Raw genomic sequence first — 25,759 nt, forward strand, 5'->3', positions numbered from 1 at the left:
TTTTTTCTTCTTTTTTTTTTTAACCAGCCAGCGCGTTTAGTACTCTGGGCTCATGACCAAGAGGGTATACGGGCCTGGAGTCTTCAGTGAGGCGCTGAATATTTCATCCGCATAGGTCCTGACTCCGGTTGCTCTGAACCGTTGCTGGTGGTCACCGGTCTGGCTGAGCGAAATGTGGATAAGGGCGCAATGCAAAAATGGATAAGACCCTAAGCGGGCACATTAGGTGATTGTCCAGAGAGAAATCATTTCGTTTGTACATGTGTGTGGTGTGTGTGTGTGCAAGTGTGCACATGCATATTAGTGTGTGAGAGAAAAAGAGGGAGAACACCATTACCATCACAATGTATGAAAACTATTATTTTAAGCTATGTGTGCCGCTGACTCCAATTTTAAATGAAATGACTGAAAGTTAGACTATTAAGGTATGATTGAAAGATGGAATAACAAGCAGCCGTATGCATCAAAGCTTAGCAGAGCTTAAGAAACACTAAGACTGTCTGACACTCTTTTTCAAATTTAGCTACAATTCCCTGTCTGAAAATTTGTAATTTATTTCTGCAAGTCTATTTGTGTTTCTTCATATGTAAATGTTTATGTACTTTTCAGCTGATGGAGGAGAGGGAAATTTATGCACCAGTAATATTTGCTCTGTCATATTTTTTAATAGAACCGTAATTATACATATTTGTAGTATTCAGGTTTGCCTGAATATATTCATTGCCCTGGTCTTGTGGAATGCAGAATACATTGTGTACATATGCATATTGTGAATGTGTGTTTGCATGTGTACACAGACACACGCACACACACACACACACACACAGGAAGTGTAGTGCGCAGAAAAATGGAAGCACTTATGAGCAGCCACTTAATTGGTCAGTATCTGGCACCTGGGATTCTACAGGAACACAGGCTGTTTTTAAGATGAATGGGTTGTGGTCTGTTGACTGAGAACGCTGTAGCATATATTGTACTGTAGACCGTTAGTTCTCCTTAAGTAAACTACTCCTGCCTGTGGACAAGGGCATTGTCATCTTGAACTGCTTAAACATGGGGTGAAGAAGATCACTCAGTACCATTAAGTCTTGATTCCCATTGACTTTGCCTTGTAAGGGTATGAGTGCATATAAACTGCACCAATAAACTGCACCAAGAAAATGCACCCCAACAGCATTACGGAACCACCAGAACCCTTCCTCTTTGTGTGTGTGTGTGTGTGTGTGTGTGCATGCATGTCTGTGTGTGTGTATGCATGTGTATGTGCATCTGAGTGTGTGTATGTGTATGCATGTGCATCTGTGTGTGTGTGTGTAAGTGTGTGTGTGCATGTGTATGTGCATCTGTGTTTGTGTGTGTGTGTGTGCATCTGTGTTTGTGTGTGTATGCATCTGTGTTTGTGTGTGTGTGTGTGTAAGAGTGTGTGTGCATGTGTGTGTGCATCTGTGTTTGTGTGTGTATGCATCTGTGTTTGTGTGTGTGTGTGTGTAAGAGTGTGTGTGCATGTGTGTGTGCATCTGTGTTTGTGTGTGTATGCATCTGTGTTTGTGTGTGTGTGTGTGTGTGTAAGAGTGTGTGTGCATCTGTGTTTGTGTGTGTATGCATCTGTGTTTGTGTGTGTGTGTGTGTGTGTGTAAGAGTGTGTGTGCATCTGTGTTTGTGTGTGTATGCATCTGTGTTTGTGTGTGTGTGTGTGTAAGAGTGTGTGTGCATCTGTGTTTGTGTGTGTAAGTGTGTGTGTGTGTGTGTAAGAGTGTGTGTGTGTGTGTAAGAGTGTGTGTGCATGTGTATGTGCATCTATGTGTGTGTGTGTAAGTGTGTGTATGCATGTGTATGCGCATCTGTGTTTGCATGCGTGTCCTTGGCTTCATCGCTTTGCTGGGATTTAACTGGAAATTGAATTTCTCCCCCAGCTCGTCCCAGCCCAGAATGGGCACGTTTGTGCTCATCTGGGGGGGATTTAGCCACATTTTCCTGTAATGCATCCAATTTTCACCACTTTCCTCTCCCCATCTCCCCCATAATCTCCGCTCCTGGGACACGGGACCATTTAGTACGGCCTCTCACCTTTCACCACAAACAAAAGGCAGCTCAGCGTGGAAGAGGAAGTCTTTTTTACCATCACTTTAATGCTGGTCTTTGACAGGGGAGCACGTTTTTTAAGATCCTTAAGGTGTTTTCTCTTGCCCGTTTCCTACAGCATTTGCTCCTCATCTTCCCACCAGTAAAGGTTTTAAACGGAACTTTTCGGCGGCTTCCGAAAGAGAAATGGCGCTGCCTTTTTAAACGTCGGTTAAATTTTTCACACGTCGACTTCAGACCCTGATTTGTTTAAGAATGAGATTGGTGGTTTTTTTTTGTCTGTAGAAGAAGTGCAGTGCCGGTCTTTGGAGGCGGTAGAGCTCATTCTTCATTAAGAGGGAGCTGAAAGTGGGCCAGTAGGTGTTGCCGAACTGCCCGGGAAACTTTTGGCTGGCAATGAGCAAAATCTAATTTATTATCTGATGTCCGTCTTCCCGCGCACTGCAATTATTCCAAAGCGGAAAATTCTGCCAATTTTATACTTAATCTGCGATCCATCTGCAGGGGGACGTTTTATACACTCTGATCATGCTGAAATAATACGTCATTAAGTATAACGGTAACACCATAAATTCAGGCCCGGAGCGTGCCGTTACAAACGTGTCGTTAAATTTTGATGAATTGTTAGTTCATAAAAGCTTTGTGTTTAATGAGCGGTTCATTCGCACTGGAGACTAATATTTAGTACCGTTGCACTCGCTGAATTACAAAAGAAAGGTTGGAAGACAAATGTGTTTCCAGAGATGGGTGTGCACCGAATCTAATTCCCTGGGCTCAAATTAAACATCAGGCAGTAAGGGAAAAAAAGTCATAATATTCCTGTTCTTCATACTTTTCGCTTTTTTTTTCTTTTTTTGCACTTCAGTCTTGGTTTGATCCAGTTGTTACATAATGTTCTATTATTTCAGAATAATGCCCCCAGGCTCGAAGTTCTCCTTCTGTTTCCTGCTTGGCACAGAAGAGCTGTTTTTAATGACCAGCTACCCTATCTAGCTTCCTTCTCTGACACAGAATTTTTTCAGCTGAATGAATGAGTCTAGTGTTGTAAGGCCTCATTATGGAAAATAGCTATTTAAAAAAAAAAACAATTTTATTTGTTGTGCTATTTTTATTATCCGGTAGAAATGCGCCTTCGTTGCTGAGTTAATGCGCGCCATTTGACCCTTGACCTCTTGTGTTTCCAGCCCCCGTCGGGCGCGATGGCGGCAAGACGAGACAGCGCGGGACCCCCTGCCCTTCAGCCCGCGACCCTCCTCGCTGTCATCTTCCCCATCGCCCTCTTCCTCAGCGCCCAGACGGCGGACGCCCAGGGTCAGGGTAAGATCCTTAAGCTGCCATGGCAACAGGGAGATCTGTCACATGACCGCATTCGGTCGCTGGTTTGTGGTTTTTGGGGATTCAGCTTCCGAAGACGCGTGGGTCCGTTTAGGGACAGGGCCAGCTGAGGTTTTAGTTCCCGGGCCTGCCCTTGTGTTTCGGGTTAACCATCCGGGCCGCCTTATGGTACTCATCTCTCTGACTCCAGCGGGAATGCGTTTGGATTTCTGACGACGGTCAGAGTTGAATTTGTGGGGTTTATGCTTTTTTCCCCATGGCTTTTTCCTCTTCTGTGGTCTTCGTCATTTTTGTTCCCGTTTGATTTCAAACGGGTCCCGTTTAGAAAAGAGGAAATGGTTTTGTAAGTGCTGAAGGAGGTGTGGTGGGGTGGGTCCTGTTGGAATGGCATTGGGTTTGGCTCCAGTTCCTGATCCTGTCGCCCAGGGAGACAGGCCTCCGGTGCCCTCTGCAGTTCACTGGCTCCCTCCTCTCTCTACGGACAGGCTTATTTACTGCATGGCAGGATCTGACACGCACGTGCACATGCTCACACGCGCGCACACACACACACACACACACACACACAAAATACACGTGAACACGCAGGCACACACTTTCGCAGAAGTTTGCCTCTTTGTTTCCGTACTGCCAAGTTTGGAGGAGGAAGCTGAAGGAGCTGCAAGGTTAATGTGTCCTTTGTGTTGAGGGGGCGGAGGAAAAACAGAGCGAGGATTTTAACATTCAGCTCTCATAGATGGGGGCCTGATTAATGGGACTCAACCGCGGCACATGGCAGAGTAAAATATACCAGGGAGAGAAGGGGGCGGGGGGGTCGAGAGAGCGAGGGAGAGAGAGACGGAGAATGAGAGAGAGAGAGAGGTGCTCGTGTCTGAGTACACTTGAGGAACAGAGACGAACACAAATCCCCAGATGCACGCGAAGCCTTTATACGTACAGCGGTACTGATTTAGACGGTACAGGAGTCAGAATCGCTGAGAATCACAAGAAACACGCACCGAGGAGACCTCAAACTGCGAGAACAACAGCAGCAGTCCCAGAACACACCGAGAGACTAAAACAAGACACAAATACTGAGACACAAAGGAACCAAAAGCTGAGAGCTGAACACTGAGACACAGACACTGACACACAAGCACTGAGATACAAGCACTGAGACACAAAAGAACCAAGGACTGAGAACCAAACACTGAGACACAAACACTGAGACACAAGCACTGAGACACAAGCACTGAGACACAGGCACTGAGACACAAAAGAACCAAGGACTGAGAACCAAACACTGAGACACAAGCACCGAGGCACAAGCCCCGAGACACAAGCACTGAGACACAGGCACTGAGACACAGGCACTGAGACACAAACACTGAGACACAAACACTGAAACACAGGCACTGAGACACAAGCACTGAGACACAAACACTGAGACACAAGCACTGAGACACAAGCACTGAGACACAAACACTGAGACACAAACACTGAGACACAAGCACTGAGACACAAGCACTGAGACACAAGCACTGAGACACAGGCACTGAGACACAGGCACTGAGACACAAGCACTGAGACACAAGCACTGAGACACAAACACTGAGACACAAAAAAACAGGTGCGCAAGGAGCAGAGAGTAAAGAAGCAGAGGAGGAAAATACATACATAGGTGGGCAGGATGCAGTGTTGAGGCACACAGTAATAAACACAGAGGAACGGGAGGACAAACGGCCACTTTAATCACCACGTTATGTAATGTGGCTTCTGCTTTGTGACAGTTCAGAGGCCTCCGGACCAAAATGGCCCCTACTGGCGGTAATAAATGCAGTTGAGCTCTCGTTCACGATTCATACCGAAATGTATCTTTTCATCCGATCTTGAAGCAACCTTCGGTAAGAGCTCGCGGACGCTACGAACTCTTATCTCTTTTTGTCTTGGCTGTGCGATCTCAAAATTAAAAAAATAATAAAAGCAGAGATTCATTGCCGAGAATCGCAATCGAGTCTGGGGCCACAGAGACTGCCCCATAAAATCTGTGCCGAAGTGCTTGCGGAGTTTCGTCTTTTACAAGGACGCTAAAGTGTATTGGAGGGTTGGGGGGGGGGGGGGGGAGGGGGAGGGGAAGGGTGGGGGGGTGGATAAGAGCTACAGAACTTAAAGGGCCTTCATTGTCCTGTAATGTATGATGTTCCATGAACCAGATTTGCTCATATGTTTGTCTGACCTTTTCCCGGATGTGGCGGTTATCGATCGGCGAGCGGGGCATATGTGGCCTGGGTACGGGGGGTACGGGGGGGGGGGGGGGGGGGGGGGGTGGGGTGGGGTTTATCCTGCTTCAGATGTTTCAGGGGCGGCTGGATTTGCCTACGTGACCGTTCCATGGATACCTCCCGCCTGTCGTGGCTCGAGTACCCGGGGGGGGTGGTGGTGGGGGGGGGGGTGGTTAACCGCATTACTGCAGATCTGTCTTCGTTACCAAGCTCGCCTGGCTCCAGCGCTGCTCTGTGCCCACTCGCTGGTCTTTGGCGGTGGCGGCGGGTGGCGGGCGGGGGGGGGGCATGTCTCGACACCGACCTCTCTCACTGACCTGCAGCCCAGCCTGGGAGAGACTGGCCCAGAGAGACAGGACATTAAACCCTCACTGACAACCACGGCAACCACCCCCCCCCCCCGCACCCCACCCCACACACATTTTGGTACTTTGCGGGATAAAAACCCTTAAACGTGCATTAATCTGATCAGTGCTAAAAGCGTCTGTATTCCTCTTAAAAAGGCAACCACTTACGATGAAGCTGCTGCTTGGATGTTTTTTTCCTCTCTCTTGTTTGTTGCTTGTCCATCTGTATGGGTGCAGGGAAGCTCCAGATAGCCTGCACTATAGGCAGAACAATGGTTTGGACATAAACAAAATAACTGTTCCTACAAATATGAAGTCCAGTATTTCAAACTGAGCCAAGTGCAGGTGTAAAAATAAATAAATAAAAACCTGGCATGGTTTTATTTTCATATTTTACACATTCACTGCCCACTGAAACCTTTGTTTGCTGCTGTAATTATCTTTTTTTTTTTTTTGCCTACGGTATATTTTCCCTGTCCTGGACTCGCCAGCGAAAGTAATTTTGGGTCTCACTCTTGTCGTTGATAGATTTACCTGCTGTGAAAATCCTGCTTACACAGACCAACATTTCTGCAAAGTAAACATTTTGCAGAAAATAAATGCGGCGATTTGTAGTTTGAGCAAAAGTTAATAAGTGATTCAATAGTTTTATAGTTTGCAAATTCATATAAAACAAACACATTGAATTGCTGTGGGCTATTAGCCCGCTGAATGTAAACATCTACAGGCTAAGAGTAAAGATTCCAGGTTTTATTTGATTGTACTAAAATGTTCCTCATCTACTTTGTTTTAGACTTAAACATGAAAAATTTTTTAAAAAATAAATAAAAGTACGATGAGAAATTTTGCTGATATTTGTCTTAGGAAGTCAGATGATCTGTCTAAATTATTTATACGAGTTGGTCCATGTTAATAGCACAATTTGGTTTTGATTAACATCCTGGTTTAAGTTCAGTTGTGTTGCCCACTTTTACTTTTCACTTTTACTTTATTATTAATTTATTTTTACAGAAACAATGTAGTAAAGTGTAAGGGGGTTTGGTGACCCTTTTTGGGTTGGCCTTGGACATATTGCATTTGTTCAACGTCCTCTTTAGTCTTCCTTCCTTTCACGTCTCTCCATCTTTACACTCCGGCCAGGCCATAGAAACTAAACTACCATAGAATCTAAGCTTGCACCACGTCAAATCATTCTCATTCCTATTATGGAACATCATCAGCAAACACTTGCTGAATTTAGGCTGCAGCACAAAGTGTACCTCAAGTTTTGCAGTTAGCCACAGGCCGTGGTTCTCTAACTTTAGGTCCAGGATGTTGGGACACGGAGGCTATGGCGCTCCTGCTGGATTTGGAGGTGACTGTCTCTACGAAGCAAGACACTCAAGGTGAACTCTATGGTGCTTATAGAAAGAGCATGGCTCTATGGTACGGTGGTACAGGCATGCTGTGCTGTTGGCACCCAGCTTGCCAATCAAGACACAGAATATGATAAAAATAGATTTATCGTACAAAACCCATTATAGAGTATATTGTGTGCTGTCTGTGAAGTACATATCATGCCTGTACCCTGCGGCCTGCCGTTATTTCTGTTATCATACGCTCTGTGGTAAATGTACTGTTTGCCTGTGATACTGATTGGAAAATCGATCAGTTAATCAAATCTTGAAGAGGGGTTCATATTTAAAAGTCAGAGGGCGTTTAATCCATATCGTTTTGTTTTTTTACCTGTAGGTGTTGCTAGGCAACCTTTGATGCTCGTTTATGGACCACTGATCGGCGAGGGGGGGGGGGGGAGACTAAATCAGTTCTTGATTAATGAGGGCCTCGGCTACCTCATTACACTGCGCAGAAACCTTTCCCACATCCTTTATTAGGAGCGTGTGATAGGATGCCCTGAATGTACCGCGGGCCTTAATTAAGTTAATTTTCCTCTATCGCGCTGCCGGACAATTTAAATTGCCTTCATGTATATAATCCCGAGCAATCAAAAAAAACCTGTGCTCATGAGGCGAGGGCAATCTGTTTCAAAGACAACAGAAACTAAAGTGGCGGGGGGGGGGGGGCGAGCCCGCTTCCCCTCACGCCCGGACGTTCTGTGTCGACGGTTCAAATCCGTACGAGCTCGTGGAGAAGAAGCCAGGGCACGGCTGCCGGTGTGTGGGTCTGACCCCCCCCACCACAGGGGTGCTGTTCTCTCCGAGCCGTGTGGACATAGCTGAGTGGGCCTAATTGATTACACGGTTCAGTGGTGTTGGGACCCCGCGTGTTTGCATTGTCATGGCGAGCATTATTCAGGATGACTGCTACTGTAAGGTGGAAAACAGCCATTTGGTCATTTTATCCCCATGACTGCGTCTCTCCCCCTCGAACCCCCCCCCCCCCCGCACTGACTCTCTGTCACTCTCTCTGTGTCTCTCTCTCTTTCCCTCTCTCCCTCTCTCTCTCTCTCACTCTCTCCATCTCTCTCTCTCTGTCTCTCTCTCTCTCTCCCCCTCTCTCTCTTTCTTTCTCTCTCTCTCTCTGGTTGTAGCGGGAGGGGAGATGGAAACTTTTCAAAGGCACTCTACGTCTGAGAGAAAGTTAAACGCTTTATTTATTTATTTATTTATTATTATTTTTTTTAAAAGCAGTGCCGCTGATTTGACGCAACGTCCCGAGGAGTAATTTGGAATGCCGATTAGGCACGCTTTGAAGTGGAAATGGGGAACCGGGCCTTTTAGGGATTAATGATCACCCAGCCCGCATCACACGTCTCTCTGCAGCGCGGGTTTGATCCCGCCCCGAACGCGGCGTTTAACCCTTTACGTCCCACCGCCGGGGGCGCTTCGGGTTCATCACACGTTTCCCCGCTCTCCCGCCGAGTCATTTCTTTCATTTTAACCCCCTAAAATGAAACGTCTCTTCAGCTTCGGGTTCATCACACGTTTCCCCGCTCTCCCGCCGAGTCATTTCTTTCATTTTAACCCCCTAAAATGAAACGTCTCTTCATTTTTATTAAAACCGTTTTGTCTCTGATTCGCCAAACGTGTCATCCTTCGTCTGGGACGTGCGTGCGGACGTGTCATGTTGTCAGTTCACATGCGGTCGTTGGTATTGAGTGTGTGTGCGTTGTTTGTTTGAAGTACATAAGGAGCAGAAGTGTAGTGTACAGTAGGTGTGAGGAGGCAGAGTGAGTGCTGAGTACATAGTGACTGTGTGAAGCCTTGGGGTGGCGGTGTTCGGTTCCCGGGTAGGACACTGCCGTTGTACCCTTGAGCAAGGTATTTAACCTGCATTGCTTCAGTATATATCCAGCTGTATAAATGGATACAATGTAAATGCTGTGTAAAAGTTGTGTAAGTCTCTCTGGATAAGACCATGCCTGTAATGTAAAGTAATGGGCTGAAGCAGTGTTGCTTGCACTTATTGTATGTCGCTTTGGATAAAATCACCTGCCAAATAAATGTAACGTAGACAATGACTTTGGAATATGTTTAGGTTGTATTCATTGAATGGGCATTTTCCCGGTAACTGATGCTACAAATGCATGGTGAAGTCTAATTCGGCTACATAATGGAGACCCAGCACTTACCGTAATTTGTATCTTCATCCTAATTGTAGCTTGTACTTCGCCCTGGTTTGACTTAGCATAGGTTAGGTCAGAATAGTGTTCACTGCGTGAACTGGACTGTGTTCTTGGCTGTGAACAACTGTACGAAACGAGTATTGTACCTTATCGAACCTGTGTTTTGTAGTTCCAATGACCTTGATGCACTTTCGTACGTCGCTTTAGATAAAAGCGTCTGCTAAATATACGTAATGTAATGAGACTCCTAAAGTTTATAAATGCGTATATTTGTCTCTATTACAGTATGTAGCTGAACCAGACTTTACTGTGCTGATACCCTGCAGTTTTAATGTCTGTTGCCATGGACCTGCCCAAATCGTGTAGCGACCAAATTGCATGACCAAAAGCTGACCAAAAACAGCACCTTTTCCACATCTACACCGAGTCACTGAAGTGACCGTGAGGTGCAGTGACTGTGAGGAGTTTGTTTGGTCGGTTTTCAGCGTTTGTGGAGTCTATGCAGAGTAAGGGTGCAGTAAACCGCAAGTGTGTCTCGGATCTGATTCATCCCCCAACCCCCCCCATCCCCAGACGAGTCGCCCTGGGAGACACGCGCTCGCTGGTGACTCTCTCCATGGCGACGCGAACAGGTGTCGCTTGTTTACGGCGCGCTCAGACAGACGCGCTTCTTCTTCGTGTACATTCCACCGTGACGACGTCTGTATTCCCCCGTCGGCCGGCTGAGCTGAGACTTCCCTGCGCCTGTCAGCCTGTTTCTCATTCACAGAACAAGGAGGACGTGATGTCAGGATCAATGCCTTATTGCGTCCTTCGCCTCCGCTGTAAATTAATTTAGCTTAAAAGTAAGTGACATTGATGTCGGTTATGTTTTGTTTTTATGGCATGTTCTGCTGCCACTGTGAACTAGTCTTGCTCAGGGTAGGCATTTATAACTGTGTGCAGCGATTTTCAAAAGCCATGGTCGTTGAGCACCTGGGCTAGGCTTCGGTAAAATTGTGTCACCGGGAACAATAATTTTCAGGCCCTCTGATTTAGAATTTTCGGAGTGTGTGAACAGAGGCAGAGGACGGGAAAGGGGGCGGAAGTTAAATGGAGGGAAAAGGATGTTCGGCTCCGAAACGCAGCCATTTGTGGCAGTGACAAGACCGGGGTCTTCCTGAGTCGCCACCTGCGGTGTCTGACGGGAGACAGCCTAACGATGTCTCCCCCCCCCCCCCCCCCCCCGCTGGTACGTCTGCCAAATGACTCTCCCCTGCACAGGCACGCCTGGCTGTCCGTGCTGTCACGCTCACTGTGGGGGGGGGGGGGGGGGGATGATAGAAGAATGTTCCGGAAGGGCCTCACTCTCACACTGGCTGGTGAAGAGGGCCAGTGGAAATTCGCTCAGTTAAACCACATTTGGACTGCCTTCAGTCTGCAGCAATAGGAATATAAACTAATGATTGATTTTCAGAATGGGCTATGTGGTCTTGTGCACTCCTCGATGTACAGTATAATGGAATTTGTGTTGGTGTAGTGGCATGCAATGGCCACCAGAGGGGAGCACTCCCCTTCAGTCCTATTGGTGGAAATTGCACCAGTGCCATATCGGTCACCGCGATCTTTGACATTGTCAGCGAGATGATGTATAGCGTGCTAACTTGAAAGGCACCCTGGGTATTTTCTCTGAAAGGCTGTAATTGCTTCATCCCACTGTTATCGTTTAACACTTTTGAACTTAACATTAATTTTAAATGTTCTGTAAAAATGCGTGTTGGCATTGTGGAAATTCTAAGTTCCTTCCAAGAAAGTGAAGCTTACTGGAACTTATTTTCCCTGGGTCTGTAAGCCATCTGGTGCCGAAATGTGGACTGTATGTTGTCTGGTACTGGGCGGCAGCGTAGTATAAGGGGTAAGGAGTTGGTATTGTAACCTAAAGGTCGCAGGTTTGAAACCTCGCTAGGACACTGCCTTTGTACCCTTGAGCAAGGTACTTAACCTTCATTGCTTCAGTATATATCCAGCTGGATAATTGGGTACAATGTAAATGCTGTGTAAAAAAAATAAACCGAGTGTCTGCTGAATGTACAGGAGCTGGTGTTTCTGAGCATGGTGTCGTGTTGAGAGCCGCTCTTGGTGGAGTTGTGGTGTCTGGATGCGGGACGCGCGCCTGTGCCTGTGACTCATTCTCATTCAGACTGCTGGGAGTCCCAGCCCGCCATCTGTTTACGAGCTCCGTCGCCATCCCAGAAGCCCCGGCTGTTTTCCCCCTCCCCGGACGCGACAGACTGCCAAGGTGAACTTGCTGTCGGGAAGACGGACCTCGGAAACGCCTCTCGGTAGGGAGGCTGTCGCCGTGACGACGTGCCCAGCGATAAAGTTTCGCCGTAGTTTTGGGCTGTTGTTGGATTTTGATGGTGTAACGTCGAACACGGTGTCCTTCCCAGGGTTCCTTTGGGTCATTGTAGATCTGTTAATGTGTTCACAGCAAATTGCCTTTCGATGACTAAATAAGAGCTAAGATGCTCCTTTTTGAGTGCTGTGCGTGCAGCCGGGTTGTTTTGACGTGAAATATTGCCTCTTCACGAGAAGCCCTTATCAAGGACAAAGGACGTTCGAGGATTAGAAATGAAAGGGAGAGACGTGGTCTGGAAGCTTTTACAGACAGGCAGGAAATGTATAATGCCGGACCAGGAAATGCTGGTAAAAAAATAAAATGTCCGTAAAGCGCAAATGGTCTAAATGAAATGACTGTGGAGAGAGGCATCCCGCCCCCCCCCCCCTCTCCATAAGACGACGTTTTTCTCTTTGTATTCTTTTTATCAGGGGATTGTATTACTGGCAGGCAGAGCCCTTTGCTAACCTTGCAGTAAGTCATCTCCCCATGAATTCATAGATTCATCATAGAAATTGTTGTGGATCGCCCATTGGAGGTAGCTTCTCTCTCCCCCCCCCCCCACTGCCCCACCCCTCCTTCCACCAATGGGATAAATTGAATGCTGATTGATATTGGGGGAATGAACCTGCTGAGCAATGGCATTTCAAAACAAACACAAGTGAAAATGCCGGACCCGCATCCAATAGACGACACGGGTCAATTTGTAAAGTCTAGTGCTTCTGAGATATTAAAGCCGGGGAGATATTTCTCAATGCGTTTGTGTGTCCCAGATGGCTTCATATAAAACCATACATCTAACCTTAAATTCCGTTATTCTCCTGTGAGGGGCTGGGGGGTCAAAACTATTTATCTTGACAAATGGCGTAATTAAATCCTCCAAAACTCCCACTCCCCCTACCCCGCCTCCTTGAGCCAGGAGATGTATTACCTGGATAGCGCGTGATTTATTCTCTGGGGCTGTCCATAAATGTGCCTGTCTGCCTTCTCTGGCGGAGTCTCAAGGTTGAGCCTTTCAGAGCACAGCTCCTTTGGAATTATTGGTGCTGTGTGCAGTCTCACCTGTGTGCACTTAACCTGTGTGAATGTTACCTGTGCACATTCTACCTGTGCGCATGTTAACTTTGTGCTCTTCACCTGTGTGCATACTACCTGTGTGCACTTCACCTGTGTGCATACTACCTGTGTGCATTCTACCTGTGTGCATGTTACCTGTGCGCACTTAACCTGTGTGCATACTACCTGTGTGCACTTCACCTGTGTGCATACTACCTGTGTGCACTTCACCTGTGTGCATACTACTTGTGTGCACTTCACCTGTGTGCATGTTACCTGTGCGCACTCTACCTGTGTGCACTTCACCTGTGTGCATACTACTTGTGTGCACTTCACCTGTGTGCATACTACTTGTGTGCACTTCACCTGTGTGCATGTTGCCTGTGCGCATTCTACCTGTGTTTTGTCATTTGGAGTCCTTTGTGTTTTTGGAATGTACATTCCGGTCAACAAGATATGTTGGTCAAACGGGGTCACAACAAGTCAGGATGAGGTGGGCGGAGTCTGAGGAGGGTAGCTGGTCCCCTCAAAAGCAGGACTAGCACATTTACGCAGTCTAACGCAGTGGCGCCCAATCATGTGCCACTGAGTGTCGCCCGTGGGTATGCAGCTTTTCCTTCCACCCAATCACTACACCCACTAATTTCACTAAACAACACGCCTTCAACCAGGGAGGAGGAAACTAATCAGTGTAATCAGCAGATGAAGTAACGGGTTGGAATGAAACCCTGCGTACTCCCGGGCCACTCCGTGGCACGCGATTGGGCGGCGCCGCCAGGCCCTCGCGGTTCTGATCAGATCCGTGGCCGACCGTGAACAGCGGGGGACGGATCAGAGCCTCCCGAAGCACCGAGAGCAGAACACTTACTGATCTAAAAAAACAAAAAAAAAACCGTGGACATCCGCCAACGTCCGCGCAGATAGATTTTTTAATTTATTTTTTATTAGCGAGAGTAAATGGACGCGGAGGCCGCGGGCGACAGGGCCGTCGGGCGGCGAGGACGCTAATGCTCTCCAGCCCCCCCCCCGGGAGGGCCGCGCGCGGGTAAGTGCAGGGTGATGGGCGCCCTGATTCTATTAGCCGCTGTTTTACATTCGCCCAATGAGCTGTGCGTGTCAAACCCCCCCCCCGTGCGCATTAAACCCCCCCCCCCCCCCATCAAATGCCCCCCCCCGCGCGTCAAAGCCCCCCCCCGCGCGCCACGCTCTATGGGAAAGGAGCCGCGTTTCGCTGGCAGCCCCAAAGGAGGTTACGCGCTTCCCTGTCCCCCACCCGCCTCTCGGGGTTTCAGCGCTGTGAACTGCGGGATTAGGTTTCGGCGCTTAGCCGTACGTCGTTGCTCCCGTGTCATCTTCCCTAAACGCCGAGAACGTAATCACACCTTACACCTCCGTTCCTCAAAGCTTCATTCTTTCCGTCTTTTAGTCTTTTAGTCTTTTAGTCTTTCAGTCTTTCAGTCTTTTATTCTTTTAGTCTTTCAGTCTTTTATTTCACGCAGCCGAAACCCCAGAGGTTGAGAACGGCACGAGTGCATGAAATTACACTTGTTATTGAAAGCAAGGCGGTGTGGATTATAGGCTGCAAGGAACTGCAAATATGCCATCCAGTGCTGTTTTACTTTTTAGTTTAGTTTACCCAAACTGATTTGAAAAACGATGTTAGATTTGTTGCTCTGTGTTTTTTTAATAAAAGTTTGCTGACGAAGTGCCTAGGTGGCAAAACTGCCCTCATTCCCCACACTCATTGGAATTCTGTGACTCATCGCTGTGTGATTGGCCAGGATTCAGGCTGTCTCTCATTGGCTGAAGTTAACATTATATATCCATGTGCAATTCTGTCGTCACTTCTCTCTGGTGGCCTTGTGATTTGGGTCTGCAGAGAGCAGGGACGTTTTTTTTTGTAGGTCTTTGTAGGAGGTGAGCGAGCCTGCGTGTCTTCCTCAAAATGTTTGCAACTGAGGCCCCCTTGTGGGGCTCCAGAGTAGTGCAGCCGTCTCTCAGCAGCGTTAAATGCAGTTCCCTCCAAACTGCACCGTGTTACCACTACAGGCTGGGCTGCGTCTCTTGAGTACGGTATATCTGACGCAATCGGGGTGTAAGCTGAAATTATATTATACCGCATTTCTCAGGCACGGCAGTGGGACCAAGTCCCTCTGAGCCAAACTGCCTACTGTTGCGGTCTTCATCCATGTCTGTAGTGACATTGTGTTGCTGCCATGCAGTGTAAATGAGTGTGTGTAGAATCTGAATGAAAGACCCTACAGTTAAAGACAAATGGAGGGAGAGAATGTGTGTTGGTACTGTGATTGTGTGTTGGTGTGTTTTTTTTTGTACGTCGCTTTGGATAAAAGCGTCTGCCAAATGAATGTAATGTAATGTAATACTACCCAAAGAAATGGTGTCGATGATGAGATGGGGGGGGTGGGGGTGGGGGCTGCTTACAGCATTAACATGAAGGTAGCAAGGTTTTCGATGATCTTTTTACGGCTCATTGTGGATGCAGTCTGTATATATTTAGATTTGGCGTGTGCAGGTTCCTGCTTCACAGAGTTCACTTGCACTCGTGCTGTAGTGATGTTGCTTCATTTTCTTGCCGATCTGAGAATGATCTGCCAATATTGCTCATGTTAGTATGGCAAATTAGTCAGGTGTTTATTTTTTCACCTGCACTGTAAGTTTCTGTGGATAAGAGCTTCTGCTGAATTAATGTAATGTGGTGTAATGCAACGTGATGTAATGTAATGTAAAGTAATGCAATGTAGTGTAATATAATGTAATGTAATGTGGCATTCATTTGAAACCTCTCCAAGGTCTCGTTCAGTAAGTTGCAGGGTGACGCTGTTGCATGGTGCTGGGGGTGGGGCTGGTATCCATCGGTACTGACTGTCAGCAGGATATGAAGGATGCTGCTTTGAAAGATAAGAGCATATGCCAGCAGACAGAGACCCAGAGAGCTGCCACGCCTGTGTGTGTGTGCGTGCGTGCGTGCGTGTGTGTGTGTGTGTGTGTGTGTCTGCGTATGTGTGAGTTTGCTTGCTGCTTGCGTGTGTGTGTATGTGTACGTGTGTGTATGTTGTGTGTGTGTGTGTGTGTGTGTGTGTGTGCAGCACTGGCCTTGCAGTCGCGCTGCAGTGAAGGTGTGGCTCCTGTCAGAGTCGGCTGATCTGCAGTCCATTGTTCTCTCCGCTCGCTGTTCACTTCGTTTCAGCAGCTGGTGAATGGGGTGTGACCGTGACTCTGAGAGTCTCCCTCTCCACCCAGAGCAGATGTTCTGCTGTCATTAGCGGAGATTTCACGACACAAAACACCCTCGCAGACGCAGACCCGCGCACACGCTCGCTCTTGCTTGCGAACGCAGTCACGCGTCAACACCAATTTGCGAGTTTGTAAGCTGTTGTACACAAACACACACACACACACACACGCGCGCGCACCCACACAAATACTACAATGAAAAACTGAAGCGCTGCAAATTGGTTTTTATTGTGATGACAGTTATATGAGCAACTGTGTTTATTAAAATTGTATGATCTACCATCTTTTCTACGGTTTGTCAGTTATTGCATTGACTGGAGAACCGCGCATTATCTTGTGTGCCACTAGGTGGAGCCATTGTCTTGATTTATTTAGCAGTATATCATTCCTACGACCTTAGCAGCTACGCCTGAATAAATTGCCCGATGTGTGTGAACACTGGAGCCCAGTGTTTTATTTATAATAAATAGTGATATAATATAGTAATGGCACACATTACAGTACCACAACAACAAAATGCCTGAGCACCTCCTGCGGTTTTTGAAATTCCCTGTGATGTCGCTGCAGCTCCGGCGCGACGCACGCTCTGTGGAGTTCTCCTCGGAACGTCTATGATTGGAATAATGTGCTGTGGTTATGGAAATGTGCGCCTGAGAGAGCCGTGACACCTTTTCAGCGTTTCCCTCTGCGGGCGGGGGAAAAAAAAAAAAAAAAAGCGTTTGAGGAGTGGAGTCCCTTAAAGACTGCGCGTGTAGCTCTCCACAGGAAGTGATGAGACAGCAGCGGAATGCCTGGAAGGATTTTAGGGCGATGATCACGAGGGGTTCGCAGGAAATCGCCGCGAGGTTTTTCTTTCGTTTGACAAATTTGTGTTCTACTTCTGGTCACAGAGTGACAGTGTTTCTCGTGCTCTGTGTTTAATTGTGTCTTATTTCTTTATGATAAAGGAGCATATTTAAACATATCACTGTGATCCTTATTTGAGGAGGTACAGTATTTCATTGATGTAGAGCCCTGGTGATATATGATATGAAAAACACAACACGAGAACGGCTTCTGCTGTTACTCCATTTCAGTCGTTGTTGAAATCAAGCAAAGCCTTCAGCCGTCTGAATTATTACTCCTCAAAAGGACTACAGTGACAAAAAAAATAAATAAAAATGCGGCCACGATGGGTTGTGACGTCCATTTTCTTACGGGTTGCAGAAGCAGCCGCGATGGCTTCATTCGCGGCAGCACCGCCGTGCTCTCTGCGCTCGATTGCCGCCGCGGCTTCTGATTCGCTGACGCCCGCGGCGCTTTTAAAAGCCAGGAACGCGTTCGCCATTCCGTCGTTACGGCTTCGCCATCCGGAAAAAGTGCGTTTCTGCGGCCCGTCCCCAGAGAGGCGTTCCACACGGAAAAGACGCCCAGCCCAACCCCCCCTCTCCCCCCAAAACCCCCCTCCCCTCCTAAACCCCTTTCTTGGAATTCTCACCCCCCGCTGCATCAGCGCTGATGAGATCCCGCTGACGGGCTCATATAACATTATGGAGGACCGTAAACTCCGCTCGCCCCCGCCCTCCCGCGCGACGCAGCGAAGCCCAGGCAGGGAAACGACCCATCGAACCCAGAGCCACCTTTTTCTCTCATCCCTCTCCTCTCTCTCTCTCTCTCTCATATCTCTCTCTCTCTCTCTCTCTCTCATCCTCTCTCTCTCTCTCTCTCTCTCTCTCTCATATCTCTCTTTGTCTCTCTCTCTCTCTCTCTCTCTCCCTCCTCCCCCCCTCCCTCTCTCTCCTCTCTCCTCCCTCTCTCTCTCTCTCCCTCCCTCCCTCTCTCCCTCGCTCTCTCTCCGCGCTCGACGGGGCTCCATTAACTCTTCCCTTTTCCCTTTTCATCTCTTCCCTTCGCTTTTCCCACCTCCGCCTTTCTAATGTGAATAATTCTGTCTGTTACCGTTCAGTTGAGGCCACTGTTTCACCGAGCGCTTCTTTTTAAAAAAAAAAAGATTATTATCTGTGGACTGAAGAGAGCGGGAAGCTGGGGAGATGCTGTGGTGTCCACACACAGGGGCTCCTCGTTGTGTACTGGATGGAAATTCCTTTGGCTACGGCAGCCATTTTGGCTCGTGCCAAACACTACAGACGTACCTCGCTGTGTTATACAGTAATATAGCGCCTTGTGGCCGTGCCCAGTCTGGTTAATGCAGCGCTGTATGTGGATGGACCCGATTGTCTTATGCTGTAACACGTCAGTTCACACCCACCAGGGCTTGGCGTTGGTACACTGCCACGGCAATCTTTTCCTTTAAATGATCTTTTCATTTAAATTTTTGATTCCGCTGCCGGTAGAATAACTAACCGATAATGTGACAGGGCGGACCGAATCAGCTCCAGCCTGTGGTCATACGCCCTGGGTCCCAGCAATGAGTAAACTGCCTGTGATCAATATCGAGAGGCGCTTATTCACGAGCCTGAATTACATTTATTCATGAGAAGCCCGAGGCCATCATTTTCGTTTATGGCTAGCCATTTCACCACGTATATTACCTTATCACCTATTTTTCTTTTGCAGTGCCCGTAGCATCATTACAGAACAAGGACCTTAATGCTTGTGTCGAATGCATTCCGTGTAGCAGCAGGGTATCAGAGGCTGTTTTTTTTCTAAATGAACGCGTAGGAGATGGGTTCACTGTTCGGCAGGGCTGGGCCACAGTGCCTGCTGGTTATCGCTGTTTTTCACCACGAGCGATTGATTTAAGCCTCTGATTGGCTGAAGAATCTGCACACCTTGTTCTCGTGGCGTTAATTGTCTGCAGATTGAAAGGAAACCTGCAGACGCTGCGGCCCTCCAGGATCGGAGTGTGACACTTCTGTTCTATGGCCCCTCCTCCCACAACCAAATCCTGCTCCAGTTCCCCCAAAGGGGGAACGCTCAAGGCAGTCGCTTTTCCGGGTTTTGGGGGATTATATCATCGGAAATAGAAGAGAGGTCATCGTGGCGAGCGGTGACATTTGGCGAGCACGCTCGCGGATTGCGTGAGATCGCGCGTGTGCGTGTGAGCGTGCTCAACCGTGATGCTGCTCCACTCAAGCGTGTGATGTTGTGTGTGTGTGTGTGTGTGTGGCCTTGGCTGTAAACACGTGCTGGAGATGTGTGTGTGTGTGTGTGTGTACAGTATCTGTGTTTGTGGGGGATAGAAGAGAGAGAGAGAGAGAGAGGCACTTTTTCTCGCGTGACATTTCAGATGAACTTAGGAAAGGCTTCACGTTCTCATCAAGCGCTGCCGTGGCGCTAGATTAATGGAGCAGGGAGGTGATTATGTAAGGCTCTATATCACGCCTGTCAGGCGACGCACAGCTCCCCCTGCCAATACCCCCCCCCCCCCCAGCAGCATCCAATCCTCTCCTATATTTAACATGCAATGTCCTTTCTTTCGCTTATTCTACTCAGCTACTGAATCCTGCATTTAACCCAACCGCAAGACACTTTGTTGTATTTAATCATCCCTGTTTTTTTCATGTACTGTATTTAGCCCAGCACCCAAAATTAATTTCTGCATTCAACCCATGTCCCTTTCCTTTCCTACATTTTACTGAACTGCCAGGTATTTACCTGCGTTTTAAACCAGATGCAACACAAATTTGACATTGGCTTTTCTTTCCTGTATTTATTTCCGGTATTTAAAGTCAACGCCTCGCCAATGTTTATCTCTGCTTTCCTGTCCTCTAGTCCTCCTTAATGCCCCCTCCACTGCCACTGGCTCCCACCAGGATTCACTTCACATGCCATGCCATGCCCCCCCGCCAAAACCCCGCTCTGTCTCTCTCACTGTGGGTGTCACTCGTCACCCTCTCTTGTTTAACGGGGGGAGGTTGGGACAGAGACGGCCCCATTGGTTCGCCCGAAAGGGACGACCGGCCAATCGGCGCAGCTCCCTGCCGCCGCCAGTCACGGTCGCCGCGCCGCTCGCGGGTCACGAGCGTGGCCGTTCCGTCGCGGCGAAGCTGGAGATTTTTGGCGGCCGCTCCGCGGGTTCGCGGGAGAGCGGTTTATGACTGGCGCGCTGATTGCTCCTGGCGCAGGTGCGGTGCTCTACGGAACTGGATGGCACTTAAACCTGTCCCTCCTAACAAAAGAAGGATCGATGGGGAGCCTGATCCCTCCGTAGATACCCCCCCCCCCCCCCCCGCCCTAATTGAGCACTGTACATGGATTAACTGCGCCGATTACAAACCTAAAAGACAGGTAGCGTATAAACATCTGCTGCTGTCAGGCCTAATTGTAACACGCCCAAGACAATGCAGCTGTAAAGGGTGTCACAGGGATGTTGTGCGTAGGGTCCCGGGAGGGGGAGGATCACTCGTGTGTGTGTGTGTGTGTGTGTGCGTGTGTGTGTGTGTGTACATATCTGCCTATCTAACTGGGGACCATGGTGTGCTTACACAGCCACAAAGAGGGGACCTAGAAACTAAGTAGGGACATTTTCTATCCCCACTTCTGTATGTGTGTGCTTGCAGCATGTGTCTGTGCTTGTGTGTGTGTGTGTGCGTGCGCTTATGTGTCCGTTTGTGTGTGTGTGTGTGTGTCTGTGTGCATGTGTGCTTATGTGTCTGTTTGCATGTGTGTGTCTGTGTGCGTGTGCTTATGTGTCTGTGCGCGTGCGCGCGTGTGTTTGTGTGTGTCTGTCACGCTGTTGCGCTGCCGTGGCTGTTTGATGCCTCTGTTTTTATTCCATCTGTCAGCGCCGACCGGAGCTTCATAAATTTACCCAGCTGTTCGCTTCGCGCCCGCAGGTATTTACGTGCCCCGCAGCGGCGGCGGCGGCGGCGGTGGCGGCGACGCAGGACCAGTCTCCGGCGCCGCACGCGTACGATTCGGGACAGAGGCCGCGCCGGGGGCGTCGCCCCCTCCCCGCTGCGCCCGCCGCCGCGTTTTTAGGGAGACACCGAAGAGACTGGGCCTCACGCTGTGTGAGAAGATTCTCCGCTTTCAAAAAGCGCTGCGCCGTTTGCACTCTATAATGCGGTAGCGCTTTTTCACAGCTGAGCGCCTTTTCGAAACGTAGCGGACAGAACCTTTATTTTATTTTATTTTTTTTTAGTCGTCATCGTTTATTTCCTCTGTTTTTTTCTCAGTGGAGCCCATGAGAGCGTTTTTAAGAGGAGAAACTATTTGGCCTTGTTCCTTACAGACCACGGAATATGGCCAGCGACGTGACCTGCAACCTATAATTATACTAGACACTATAATTCGTGTTTTTTTGTGTTCTTTGGTCGTGTTATCCAAGGCAAGGGCTTTCTTTGAGTGACTCCAGGTAATTACAACCATCTGTGACAAAAATGTTACGCTATTCTTAAATCTGGGTAACAAAGGATCAGAACTGAATATTTATGCTGGCTTTCAAAATTCAAATGAAAATGATAAATGACTCTGTTATGGGTAAGACACAGTTGTCTGACTGTTGTCGCTGTATGCACTCGAACTAAAGAACTAACGGTGCAATTTACATACTCTGCAACACCGTATTGCTCTCTGTAACATAACTTATTACTGGCATAAAACTGACAATGACAAAATATTGTGTCATTAAAATATGAATAACATTACGTTAAAAGCATTTCCAGCTGGAAGTCATTTTGCATATTTGCCATCATATGACCAAAACAGTGCCTCATTCATGCATAATCAACTCAAATAACATTATTGCAAAATGGACATACACAACAGTTTCAGATCTGAGGTCACGTTTGCTTGGCAACACCTGGGTTTTGGGTAGAAACATCATGTCCCTTGACCTTCAGAACCTGTGTTCTTGCAGTCTCATCTCACGATAACCCTGCTTCTGCTTGACGTGGTTGAACAGGTCACTTGCATCTCCAGGGATTTAATATTAATGAAGGGTGTCAATCTAAATTCACAGGGGGGCCTTAGTGTCTACTGGTTTTTGTGGTTTCCGTTCAATGTGCTACCAAGGCATTGAGTATCAGGTGTGTGGATTCTTTAGCCAATCAGTGACTGGTGCCGAGAACACCCCAAAAATCAGCAGACACTGCGGCCCTCCAGTATATAAGTTTTGACACCTGTGGTGTAGACGACTGTCTTACCCACAGTGCACCAGTGATCTCCTACAAATCCTGCTGGTGCTTGTGCAATGGTGATGCTGACCTTTTCATTGCTGGATGAGCCTGTCAACCGAACACCCCCCCTCCAGCTTGTGTGATACAGGTAGTCAACCTGGGGTGCAATCCCTGGGCGGGACCCACCCACGAAAATGGGACCCACCCACGAAAATGGGACCCACCCACAAAAACGGGACCCACCCAAGAAAACGTGTAGCAGTTCAGACCGGAGTGGCCCCCGCTGCTTACCGTACAGCCCCCCAGGAAACGACTCCCAGCCGACGGACGAGCGCTGCCTAATTTGAGGGGATGCGAGACGGACGGACGGGCGGCCGCGTCAGGGGGGGGGGGGGGTTGGGCCCGGGCCCCGGGCCTCCTCTTAATTTACGGCCGCGTCAGATCGGAAACTTTAAACTGTAATTAAATGGATTGGAGCCGCTAATACACGGACGCTTTACGGCTCCGGAGGCTCTAACTGCTGAGTTGCGCTGCCTGCGTGTGTAAATTACCCGCGGATCCCGCCGCCCCTGCCAGCTCGGCACCGCGTGCGCGCGGGGGGTGGGGGGGGAACGGGGACGGATTAATCTTCCCCGCCGCGTTATTGAGCGCGCTCTCCGATTCGGGAGAGGCCCGATAAATCGCGGCCGTCGCGCCGGCGCCTGCACCTGCTCCCCGCCGCAGCCTTGGAACGCGGGACAATGCGCCGTCGCATTTCTCAGCGCGCTGCACTCAGGGGGCCGGGAAAATAGAGCAGAGAGGGAGGGAGAGAGAGAGGATGGAAGGCAACAGGAGGATAGAGGAGAGAGAGAGGAAAAAGGAGAGAAGAGGGAGAGAGGGGAGAGGAGAGGAGAGGAGAGAGAGAGGGAGAGAGTGAGAGAGAGAGGGAGATAGGGAGAGAGAGGAAGATAGAGGGGCAGAGAGAGAGAGAGGGGCAGAGATGGGGAGAGAAATGGAACAACAGGAGGAGAGAGAGAGGCAAACTGCGGAGGGAGAGGGAGGAGGAGAGATGAGAGAGTGGTACGGAGACAGCAGAGAGGGAAAAGTCAAGGAGAGAGCTTTTGTCTTTGACTCATTAAGATGTTTTTAATATCCCATTTAATCCGGCATCTCGTGCAGGCTTACTGCAGAATGCACTTACCTGTGTCCTTGTCGGGCATCTGATCATCATTGTGTCCTTCATTGTGTCTTTAATCTAATACGCATGCATTTCTTGGCACTGGAAAGCGTCATCTTGAAATGGGTGGGGTGGGGGGTGGGGAGTGGGGGGGGGGGGTCTGCCCTATCTTGGATGGGTAGGACAGTGATACAAATCAGATGAAGATGTACTGCGCTGCCTTAAGGACCTTCTCCTTTATGACATGGGAGGATGAGACCGTGCTTATAACTCGGGCCACCAGGGGGCGCACTCACACAAGCAGATACGCTGAGACACTGTGTGAAGACTGTAGGACGAGGACTGGTTTGTGCTCCTTCCTCCAGCACCTCGACAAATCCGGCTGGTGTCTGAGGGACGGGTAGGGGGGGTGGGGAAATGAGGCGGGTGGGATTGGGGCGAGGGCTTCGGTAAAGGTCACGAGCGTCTTGGAGCCTGATGTGAATGTGCTTGCGCCAGCCAGAGCCCTCCATGCTAGCCAGCTAGCCGGTGTGTCATCTCCAGGGCCAGTGCAGGGTGCCTGTCATTTTAAATCCACCCTGTTTGCATCGTTTCATAGTCACGGTTTGAAGACGCCCGCGATTACACTGGTCTGTCTAAACGGGATGCTTATCATAAACACGCCGGAAAGACAGAAAGAAATTTAAAAATAAACAACGGAATTATTCGGGCCCTCAAAGATGGGAGATAATTACCCCGCGCAGTGCCGAGGGGCCCGTCGGCCGCCTCGTGCTTCGCGTGCGCGCGCGGGGGGACTCCCGGTAAAGTCATCGCTTTTACAGCTGGAGCACGGAACCTGCGCGCAGCCCCTGGGCCCAGCGAAGCTCCACTGCTAGATTTATGGCACAGCCTCTTTATGAATATGAATGGTGGGTTTCTGTGCGCGTTCATTTGAATATGAAACGGGGGGGAAAGAAAAAAAAAAATGTTAAGATGGTTTAACCAAAGGGCTGAGGACCAAAAACAACCCAATAAATCCCACGCGCGGTCTCCTGATTTATTGCGAGAGAGGGGGAATTCGGCAGCGCGGCTGTGGACACCGCAGGTCCCCAGCTGATGGGAAATACAGCGGTCGTATGTACAGCGCTGCTGCTTTAATTCATGGATGTGAAAGGGGGACGCATTCATAATTTTGACAAAATGATATACTGGAAGAAAAATGTCTGGAAATGAAATAAAACTTTTTTTTTTTTTTTTCAAAAATGGGAAACAAGATGCTATTGAGTCAGAGACCGTCCCGTGTATTCCATACAGAAGAATAACTGCGGTATTACAGACAGTATGAGGCCAGTGTGGCAGGTTCCCATGCCCTTGCAAGTCATGCTGGGGTTTGCAGGTACCGTGTTTAGCCTGATGTAGTTTTAGCATTGTTAGCATCTTTAGCCTAGCCTAGCTTGTCTGCCTCCATGCGTTCCGGTGGGTTGCCGCGGCTGCGCTCGCTAGCATTCGGATGCGTTTGTGCTCCCTACACCCGGTGGTGTCACTAGGGTTGGTTACACCCGGTGTGGTCGACCGTTGGTGTCACCCGATGTTGTCGAGTGGGGGGGGTGCTGTTGGATTTTGTTGACCTGGGGCAGGGGGGCGGGGGGGGGCTGGAACCTGCTCGTTGCCATCTTCATTTTCAGAGCGCTGATATATAAACCTTAGTCTCCGTGCTGCTGTTGGCCCACAGAAGGAGGGGAGCATTTTCCCCTTCGTCTCTGTCGAAGAAGGTAGTATAATACGCGTCAGTGGGCAAGAAAACCCAGCGGTGCAATCAATGCGGCTGCACAGTCGACGGCGTACCACAGAAGAGTGACTTAGCCCCGGCGAGCTCGATCTGATACGCTGTAACCAGCCTCCGCCGTGCATGTTTAACCTGCGTCACAGCGAGCGCTACGAAATCAATGGCCCGCTTGCACTGGGGGGGGTGGGGGGTGGGGGGGGGCTAGGGGCGCTGGCACCAAGACGGCAACATCCTCTGAACCCAGCTGAATTTCTCCCTGGTAACAAACGTACGGTTGGAAGGCAGCTCTTTCCTGTGATCGTAATCAATTTTAATGGAGCCGGGGCTCAATCTTTGTGCGTATTAAGATTGTAACCGCTTCCATGTGCATGGGGTGGGGTTAGTGCTCTGCAAAAGGACATGTTGTAAATTCTTGGTCTCTGGTCCAGCAGTAATATGTAGCCTCAACTGCATTTCAGACATATTTTTCTCTGAATCTTTAGTGCTGTGTGCACTGCT

At 48.9% G+C, this 25,759-nt stretch overlaps 1 protein-coding gene across 13 annotated transcripts in view; it reads left to right on the forward strand.

Moving 5' to 3' along the window:
* Positions 1–25,759, forward strand: part of robo2 (roundabout, axon guidance receptor, homolog 2 (Drosophila)) — a 464,504-nt gene that overhangs the window by 8,096 nt on the left and 430,649 nt on the right. For all 13 annotated transcript variants that reach the window (XM_064302616.1, XM_064302621.1, XM_064302617.1 and 10 more), the window contains exon 2: positions 3,267–3,399. In XM_064302616.1, the coding sequence (XP_064158686.1) occupies positions 3,267–3,399 (133 nt within the window). The remainder of the gene's footprint in view (positions 1–3,266; positions 3,400–25,759) is intronic.

The sequence above is a fragment of the Anguilla rostrata genome, chromosome 12 (genome assembly GCF_018555375.3).
Source record: "Anguilla rostrata isolate EN2019 chromosome 12, ASM1855537v3, whole genome shotgun sequence".
Taxonomy (NCBI): domain Eukaryota; kingdom Metazoa; phylum Chordata; class Actinopteri; order Anguilliformes; family Anguillidae; genus Anguilla; species Anguilla rostrata.